The sequence below is a fragment of the Rutidosis leptorrhynchoides genome, chromosome 2 (genome assembly GCF_046630445.1).
Source record: "Rutidosis leptorrhynchoides isolate AG116_Rl617_1_P2 chromosome 2, CSIRO_AGI_Rlap_v1, whole genome shotgun sequence".
Classification (NCBI taxonomy): Eukaryota; Viridiplantae; Streptophyta; class Magnoliopsida; order Asterales; family Asteraceae; genus Rutidosis; species Rutidosis leptorrhynchoides.
This window is the reverse complement of record NC_092334.1, coordinates 641780625-641791113: the sequence shown is the minus strand read 5'-3', so window position 1 is coordinate 641791113 and position 10489 is coordinate 641780625. Positions and strand designations below refer to the sequence as shown.

The following is a 10489-nucleotide window of genomic DNA, read 5'->3' as shown; positions in this document are numbered from 1 at the left end:
CTATATAATAAGTACACCAGTTTTAACATACATGCAACCAACATGTACAATACACGCAAATCAACGTGTACTAACCTCAAATAGCATACGTCTGTTTTATAGTTCAGGCTAGGGTTTCTATACCTAGAACATACGGGGATGTCAAGCCCTATGGATCCATATACAACTACTCGCGCCCACCAGTTCTTATATCTGGCAGTTACTAGTTACCAAAGCTAAGGGATTTTCGGTTCAAACTCAGTGTAGAATTTAGTATGTACTTGTATCAATTGCATTTAAAATAAAGTGCATGTATTCTCAGCCCAAAAATATAGATTGCAAAAGCAATTAAAAAGGGAGCAAATGAAACTCACCTTAGCAGCATATAAAGTCGTTCACCAAAATGTGACTGAAACTCGGATTATCAAATAACTGTAGATCTCAACCTAGAGAACATATGTTGGTCAATAAATGTCTATCAAGCTAGGTCAGGTCATAGGGTATCATAATCCTAATGCTCGAGATTGATATACAAAAGTTATCAAAAGTCATTTCAAAAGTCAATCTGATTCAATACTATAGTTGAATGATTATGATAATCGAAACATTTTAACATTTCACATAGTTTCCCAATTCTTGTAAAATTAGACTATAGTTTTTATAAGGCTTTAAAATATGATAAAATAATCAATTTTGACAATTGTTCAACAAAACAAGACGTGCCTTATATAAGGATTCATTTACTCGGCTGGTAATATTCAAAAATCCAATTTATCAATCTTACATACAAGTTGTTTAAATATCAATTGCAGATTCAAAAGCAATTTTAATTAATGTCAATCATAATTCAGTTGATCATATCTTTTAATTCATTCACCGAAATTACGCGATTTTTAAATGAAAAGTTATTGATTTTTCGTCAGCTTTCCAAAAACTTACATATCATATACCTTTTATCAGTAATATATGTATTTAATTCGTGATTCATCATAAACTGTTTAACGACGAATTTAGCATACACGCATGCATAAATATATATACTCGAGCACTAGACATGGATACACAATTAATATATAAAAGATAAGATATGAATGATCACGTATCAATATTGTGATTCAATATTGCAGGAAAGTACGTAGACGCAACAGAGATGATAAACACTAGGTTTGACCTTTGACTCATGGTCATAACCCCCAAGCAATACCCATAACCTTCATAGCTATAACCCATAGTTTCCTTAGCTCTATCCCGCTCGAAAACCCATTTCAAAAGTGACCCGCTCATGGCCTCGTCATAGTATTTTATGTACTAATACTACTAATAATAATAGGATTAATAATAATAATAATAATAATAATAATAATAATAATAATAATAATAATAATAATAATAATAATAATAATAATAATAATATAAATAATTTAAATGATACGTAGTAAAATGAATGGGGAAAGAAACTGGAACCAGATCGAGCTTTTATAGATGTCCTGAAATCCCCTGCCATGCGATCGCATGGCTAATGTGAGGGGATTCCATGCGATCGCATGGATCCCTTTTCCAGTTCACACATGTATTTTAACTCTTCCTCGTCGACATATTTATTTATTAATATATAATATATATAATTTATATTAATTAATTATATATTATATTATATTCTCGTGCCTAGTTAACTTGTAATTTTTGTTCCGATAAGTCGTACGTCGTCACTCGACTTATGTCCCGGTTCCGGTTTTTCGAACATCCTTTCGTACACTGAGAAAACTTTTACTTTACGTTTCGTGAGTCGTACCTTTATCAAAAATTAAACTTAATCATTGATAAACTATGTCACTCGAAGTGTAGCTTTAATCAATTAAGTGTTTTAGTTATTTGCTTCTATAAAACATCGTCTCGTAGTATATATATATATATATATATATATATATTCATTTTAAAATAGTGTTTTACTGTAGCAAAGTTACTGTAGCAAAGTTTTTTTACTGTAGCAAATAGTGATTATCGAAAACACTGTAGCTTTTCGGGTACTGTAGAAATTCGAAAATACTGTAGCAAATTAGTGTTTTACTGGTTCATCTTAAACGTTTTAGTTAACTTATCTAAATATCAATCGAATCAATAATCGAATGTTACTATCGTTTACTAAATAACTTGAAATCATATATATATATATATATATATATATATATATATATATATATATATATATATATATATATGCACATTAAGTTATATATATATTGTTCGTGAATCTTCGAGAACAGTCAAAGAATAATTGATTACATGAATATAGTTCCAAAACTTTCGTGACTTAACATTACAGACTTTGCTTATCGTATCGAAAACATTAAATCATTTAAAGATAAAGTTTAAATTTGGTCAAAAATTTCCGGGTTGTCACATCCTAAATGGAGGTACTGCAATATCATGGCGTTCTCAGAAACAAACACTTGTTGCAACATCATCAAATCATGCCGAAGTGATTGCATTACATGAAGCTACTCGGGAATGTTTTTGGTTGAGATCAATGACACAACTCATTACTGATTCTTGTGGATTAGAGCGCGATAAAAGTCCAACAACTATCTATGAAGATAATGCAGCTTGCATAACACAGATGAAAGAAGGGTATATCAAAAGTGACCGAACAAAACACATACCTCCTAGATTCTTCTCATATACTCAAAATCTCATCAAAGACAACCAGATTGAAATGAGATATGTTCAATCCAGCAAAAACTCAGCCGATCTTTTCACCAAAGCACTTCCAACTGCTATTTTCAGAACGCATGTTCACAATATTGGCATGAGGCATGTTCAAAAGATGTGACGACTCAGCAATGTCTACTTGAGGGGGAGTCAACTCTATGCTGCACTCTTTTTCCTTTGGCTAAAGTATTTATCCTACTGGGTTTTTCTTTAGCAAGGTTTTTAATGAGGCAGTAACTTGTAATTGATCTTAATAAAACAAAATTGTCGTCCAAGGGGGGTGTTATATGTATGGCCGACACTTTTTCATAAAGTGAATTTTGTGGATCAAAGTTAGTTCACGGATATTATTATTCTACCTAACTGCACAGTAAATTATTGTATTATAAATACCAAAGGATGTGATTTGTATAAGATGCACACATAGAATATATTTCATATATCATCATCATTCTTTTACTCTCTCTTATTATTTTAAGTAGTCTATAGTCAATAACAAACCACTAAAGATAATTATAAGCCCTACTGAATTATAACACCAACTAAATCACTGAAGGTATACTGAATTATAACACCTCTATCTCCCCATTCAAAAAAAGTAAATGATTTAACCCTGTCTAGGGCTCCATTTCTAATTTACATGTCTTTCAATTCACAATCTCATTCATTCATATCTCATTTACATATAGCGTTTGTTTTACTCTCAACACCAATGTCACAATTTTGATTCGTATTAGAATTCATCTGACGTCACTAACAGACAAAAATTCATAATTAGGCTTACACAGACGAAGATCCGCACTCATAACTTACGATTCGGCACCTAATATATGAGGATTTAGGTATAACTTTTTTGTTCCTTACTTTTTGCTGTGTGTACATATTTGTTTGATTGAAGTGTGTATGTATGTATGTATGTATGTATGTATGAATATGAATATGATTTAGAAATTAGATACCTAATTTTCTACCTGATGGTTCTATATTATTATTGGATTTAGGATAAGGTCAATCTCATTTTTCTGTTAGAAAAATTGGAATTGGAAAAAAAATGTATAAATTATAGGGTTTAATTGAGAATTTCACATATGTTGCCAGTACTTGCAAATCTGTTGAATAAAGGAGTTAAAACTTTTATGTCTGATAATAATAATAAGAATAGTAATAGTAGTAGTAGATGTAAAGCAATGATTTTGGAAGGGAATTACCATTTTTATTGTGATTTGAATTCTGAGTTTGAGTTTGAATATCAGTTTGGACATGGAAGACTCTAGGGTCGATGTGATACTTGAATTTCTACGAAGGAATAATTTTGCTAGAGCTGAGGCAGCATTGCGAAGTGAGATTGATAATCGGCCTGATTTGAATGGGTTTATGCAAGGTCTTAACCTCGAAAATAAGGAATCGGGAGGCAAGTTGTTAGTAAACGTGAATTCTGCAAAAGATAGCGCAGTGAGAAAACAAGGAACGTCGTCTTCTTCTACAAGCGATGAAGTTTCAAAAGAGAAGCATGTTGTGAATGGAGCTAATAGTAAATGGGAAATTGCTTCTTTTGATGGAGAGCATAATAGTGAGCCAGTTGGAACAAGAAATGAGAATCCTTTATTTTCTAATGGTTCAGAGGACAATCTTCTTGATTTGTATACATGGAGGTATGACTCTAGTAACGAGCCTGTTGATCCTTTTGATAATGACGATGGTATTAGAACCGAAAAGGTGAAGGAATATCAAATTTCTTCACAGTCAAAGATTCATCCTTCTGAGGTTGCTGAAACGGAAAGAATACATAAGAAAGTTGGAGAAGATGAAAAGGATTCAAAAGTGGTGTGGCTTGGGCCTGTAAGTAATAGTAAGGAGCTTAATCATCAACAACCAAGTAAGGCTGCCGTGTCAAAAGATGAATTTTTGGATAACCCATGGTCAAGAAACACTGAATTTAAGCGCAGTTCATCAGAGCTATGGAAAGATTCTTCTCATAAAACAGTATTTCCGTTCCCCCAAGGAGATGCGTCGACCGGTTATGATAGTACAAGTCGTGATGTTGGTGAAAAAGAAGATGGGAAACGGAAAACTGATAACGTTAGGGCTGCGATTAAAGAGCAAGAGAATGAGATTGCAAGAGCTTTGTATTTTGGAAAAACTCAGGGAAGTAATGATTTACAAGATTTTGGTGGATTAGGTCATTCGATGGCCTTTGAGAATCAGAAAGAAGAACTACCAAGATTGCCACCTGTTAAACTCAAGTCAGCTGACAAACTTTCAAGTTTGGCTTGGGAGGAGAAACACGAACATGAAAGGCCTGGACAGATTCTTAGTGCGGACAATGCTCATCTTATAGGATCGTTTCTTGATGTTCCTATCGGTCAAGAAATAAGCTCTTCAGGTCAGTAGTGCTACATCATTCTAAATCAAATTAGTTGATATGAGTGTTACAAAAAGGTTGATATCCTTGTTTGCCAAAAAAATTTGCATATGTTTTTTATTATATAGAAAACATAATACCGATATGGAGAAAGATTAAGCACTCCAAGATGTCTTTTAATTTAACTGGCCTATTACTCAGACTCTATGTCAGAATCCCCACTAATTCATTACTATATATTCTTCATTAGTATTAGACAGTACTGGCTACCGACTCTCTTACACAAATTAACTCATGCACGTATAGTATCGTTCTTGTTCTGTATTTTGTGCCATTAGTATAGCATAGTCACGCCTATTTTTCGACATGTCAAGACTCATTCTCTTTTTATCAAATTAAGTACAGCTCTTGAATGTTATGTTAACCTGTTGACTTTTTTTTTCCCTTCATTTCTTTGGATGGTAACTTATCATACTTTACTAGAGTTAAACCTTTGAATACAGGAATAGATATAAGTAATCACGACATGCTTCTGAAGTGGAGATCAGCCAAATTTTTTACTTATGTTAACCTTTTTTTCGTTGTTGATATTATTATTATGTGCATCTTTGAAATCTTGATTGTATCTTATTAGCTATCCCACTGATCTTTAGGTTTAAAAAGGCCTGTAGGAGGTAGTTGGCGCTCCATAAGTCAGGGGATTACAGAAGATACTTCAGATCATGTATCTGGTTTTGCAACTATTGGTGATGGAATGAGTGGATCTATTGATTACCCGCACGAGTATTGGGATTCGGATGAATATGATGACGATGATGATGTCGGCTATATGAGACAGCCTATAGAAGATGAAACATGGTTTCTGGCTCATGAAATTGATTACCCAAGCGATAATGAAAAGTCAACGGTTCCAGATAACAAAAAAGACAGAGTCCTAAACAAAAGTGAAGATGATGATGATCAGTCATTTGCAGAAGAAGATTCATATTTATCTGGTGACCAATATATATATTCAAAGACCATCGATCCAGTCACCCATTCGGATGATCATAATATGGTTGTTGAGTATGATGGAGATTTAATGGACGAAGAAGAGTTGAGTTTGATGAGTGCAGAGCCCGTGTGGCAGGGATTTGTCACACCAACAAACGAGCTTGCAATGTTCGGTGAAGAAAAAGCGGTTAACAAGAGTGGTGGGCCTCATTTACCGGAGCTTTGTGTTGATGATGATCAACATCGTTCAGTTAGATCAATTGGTGTGGGAATCAACACCGACATTGCTAATTTTGACGATTGCAAGAAAGATAAAAAGAGAATCGTGATGCCTGTTCCTAATAATGTAACTAAAAATGTGAATGAAGGTGGATTCTCTTTTCCCCCTCCCAGAGACGGGCAGGTACCTACTGTTTCTAGTAAACCTTCGTGCTCAAAGTCAAACAAAAATAGTAGTATCATAGATGACGAAAATGATGACTTAAGTGCTGATTCCTCACCTGGTAAAAAATCAAGGGAAGAAGACGATGATGGTGATGTTTTAGGTTCAGAATATTCTCGCCCTTCGATTCCTTCAACTTTTGGTTTTGCTGAACGGGCTCATCTTAAAAAAGAGGAGGATGAGGTTGATACAATAGAAGAAGATCCCGGGGCATTATTGGAAGATGAAGAAGTAATTGCTGTTCAAGAGCAAGTGAAGCAGATAAAGGCTCAGGAGGAAGAATACGAGACCTTCAATCTTAAAATTGTACACAGGAAAAACAGGTACATTTGTGAACATTTTATTATACTGATTTTACATTAAAGGGAGAAAATCAACTCTCCATTGGATAAGATTTTTTTTTTAGTTATTTAATTGTACATATTTTTGAAATTAAATTTATCATCTTGTTATTCAGAACTGGATTTGAAGAGGACAAGAATTTTCATGTTGTTTTGAATTCTGTCATCGCTGGTCGATATCATGTAACGGAGTATCTTGGATCTGCTGCTTTTAGCAAAGCTATTCAAGCACATGACCTTCACACTGGTATGGATGTGTGTGTGAAAATCATCAAAAACAACAAAGACTTTTTCGACCAGAGTCTTGATGAGATCAAACTCCTAAAGTATGTTAACAAACATGATCCTGGTGACAAATACCATCTTCTCAGACTCTATGATTACTTTTATTACCGAGTGAGTGTTAATTCTCTGTATATTTCCTTCTTTGTTTGATATGAATCTGAAATCAATACAATTTGTTCTCTAATTGTATTTTCAGGAACATCTGTTAATTGTGTGTGAACTTCTCAAGGCAAACTTGTATGAATTCCATAAGTTCAATAGAGAATCTGGCGGGGAGGTTTATTTCACCATGCCAAGATTGCAGGTTTGCTATTAAATCTTTATTTTTTATGTATTTTTTCTTTTTGGCTATCGTAGTTTCAACAAGTGATTTATTTTACTTACTTTTCTCGTATTTATCTATGCAGTCAATAACCATCCAGTGTTTGGAATCACTTAAATTTTTGCATGGTCTTGGACTCATACATTGTGATCTGAAGCCTGAAAATATATTGGTGAAGAGCTACAGTAGATGTGAAATAAAGGTGATTGATCTTGGAAGTAGCTGTTTTGAAACAGATCATCTTTGCTCTTATGTGCAGTCCAGGTCTTATCGTGCACCAGAGGTTATTTTAGGTCTTCCTTATGATAAAAAGATTGATATTTGGTCCCTTGGTTGCATCTTGGCTGAACTTTGTACTGGAAATGTAAGTAATCTTTATCATCATATACAGTACGATTCAAAAGTATCTTGAACACTCTGAGTACATAATTGATAGGGTTCATATTACTGCATCTTTTGAAATTTTATAAATGATGTATGCATTTCTTGTAGGTTCTGTTCCAAAATGATTCGCCAGCTACTTTGCTTGCGAGGGTGATTGGAATCATATCTCCAGTTGATCAAGATATGCTTGCTAAAGGACGAGATACACATAAATACTTCACCAAAAATCATATGCTTTATGAACGTAATCAGGTATTACAACTTTTTTTCTGATAATTTCTACTGAAACGAATATATCTATCCGGCTTGCATTGTCTAAAATTTTGGTAACTGGGAGTTTGGTGCATGAGTTTTTCAATATCTTGGTATCCCATTTATGCGATAATATCTGGCACTTCAGTTCTCAATAAGTTATGGAAGGATGTGTATGAGCCATAGAATTGTTGTAAAGAATGCTAATTTTGGTTAAGATAACAGATTCTCCCCAAATATGGTTCTATTCTTTTATAATGCTCATCTTTCATAAGATTACGAGATCTATAAACAGAGTACCGCTCTTCTTCATCTATTCCCTCTCCTTAAGTACCGCTCTTTATCTATTTTTACCTAATTTTCACGATAACTAATAAAAACAAATCATGTAAGAAGCTGTATTTGTTGAACCTTTTATTTCGACTTCCTATAGGATTTTTTTACCTTTCTACATGAATGTTGAATCACAGCTTTAAGGTTCTGATGTGGGTTCAGCGTGTATCAAACAAATAACGTTTTGAAAAATAAAACAATTCCTGAAGCCAAGGAATTTTGACACTCGTTTGAATTATCTGAAACTCGTCAAGCTCTCACTAGATAATCACTTAAACAGTAGTTTTGACTTTTGAAGAGTGGTTTTGGGGTTTTATTTGGAATCGAATAGGGTTAACGGGAAAGTGATAAAAAAGAGTTTAGGAAAGGAAAGAAACGGACCTGAAATCTTGGAAAAATTCATTTATAAAAGAAGATACTGCTGGGGATAATTAACGGGCTTGGTGCCTCTTTAGTGAATCATCATTGAGGTGGTGCTTTCTTTTTAAGTTGCCTAATGTTGGTGTCACCCATAGTAAATATTGGTGTGTGTACAAATGAGAACTAGAAGATAGAAATATTGAACTTCTTATAATTGTAAATAAACATGGGTAATTTGGTGTTTTTGGTTGTTTCAAGATGATGTAAGAATTTTTTTTTTTTAAAAACAATTGTTCTTGCAAGATACACACGTTCTGAGAGGGAATGTGAAAAGGATGTTTTTAAGGTTAAGCAAAATGGTCTCTTTCTTTGGATAATAATAATAATGTAATGATAATAATAATAATATAATCCCTAGTAAACAACGTGATGTTCTTTAAAAGTTGTAAAGTTTTCCTTGTTCGGGTTACCTTGAAGGGCGAGTAATCCGGCCCCATACTCTACTGTACACAGCCCATCAGGACTACTCCCTAGCTGTTTCCAACCCTTCCCTGGCCACCCCAAGATTTGAACCTGAGACCTCTTGCAAGGATGTCAGGGCCCTAACCACTTGGGCTACCTTGGGATGGTTTACTAGGGATTATTATTATTTGGTTCTTTAAGAAATACTTATTTGGTTCCCATCCTGTTACTAGTTATATTGTAAATCTTAGCATGTTTGATTATAACTGGGAAACAACGCAAACTTGAAAGAAGTTCTGAATGTTTTTGGGGGGTAATTTAGGTTGTGCTAGTTTATATCCATTAGTAACATCTTATTCATGAAATTCTGAAAATAGGCAATGTCAAGATGGTACTTGTATTATGGTAATAAAATTTGTTTTACCTTATTCTTCTTCAGGACACAAACAGATTGGAATACCTAATCCCTAAAAAGACATCTTTGAGGCATCGGTTACCAATGGGCGATCAAGGGTTTATTGATTTTGTTTCTCATCTGCTTGAAATCAACCCAAAGAAACGCCCGTCAGCTGCAGAAGCCTTGAAACACCCATGGTTATCATATCCTTACGAACCAATTTCTTCTTGAAGTTTGCAGATAAATACAAGTCATAACACATGTACCTTGATTATCGGGTTTTCGGATGGAGACAAATTGCTTCTGATATTCAATTGGGGTTTTATTCCGCGTATATGCAAAGTGCATAGAAAGGTACACCGCGTTACTGGCACGTGCCCTCTCCCTTGATAGGCTGTATTCATATTTTTTTGCATAACAAAAACTAGTACTTTAGTGATTTTTCCCCCCATTTAGTAATAGTTTGTGAAATAGCCATTTAACCAATTTTTCGGTTGGCTTCTGTTCTATTTTGCCGCCATCGCCTTTTGTGTAGGCATGTAAGCCCTAAATGAACATAACAAGTTTGATGTCTGAGTTTATTCAAATGTTTGTTCTTGTTTGTCGTTCTGTTTACTCTTTCCTGTATGATTTGTATCTAAGTTACAACTTTAGTTTTTATGCATGTTTCATGTTGTAATGTAACTAATTTTAGTCTATTTGCAATCTGTTTATCATTATTTGACACTGCAAATGGTTCGCCATTGTTTTCCTCTTGTTGTACAACTATAGATTGTGATTATGCAGCACATTGGTCTAAAATAAAGGACAACAAATTTAGTAGTTGTGATCTTACCTGTAAATTTTGTTCTTGTAGAAGATAATGAAA

General features: G+C 33.9%; 1 protein-coding gene across 1 annotated transcript; it reads left to right on the top strand.

The window, feature by feature from the left end:
- Positions 1 to 3347: 3347 nt before the first annotated feature.
- LOC139893721 (uncharacterized) lies at positions 3348 to 10259 on the top strand. The gene is made up of 8 exons (XM_071876897.1): positions 3348 to 3530; positions 3942 to 5071; positions 5704 to 6808; positions 6943 to 7222; positions 7308 to 7415; positions 7519 to 7797; positions 7926 to 8069; positions 9664 to 10259. The coding sequence occupies exons 2-8, from the start codon at positions 3949 to 3951 to the stop codon at positions 9850 to 9852; spliced, it is 3228 nt and encodes a 1075-aa protein (XP_071732998.1). The 5' UTR covers positions 3348 to 3530; positions 3942 to 3948; the 3' UTR covers positions 9853 to 10259.
- Positions 10260 to 10489: the final 230 nt, after the last annotated feature.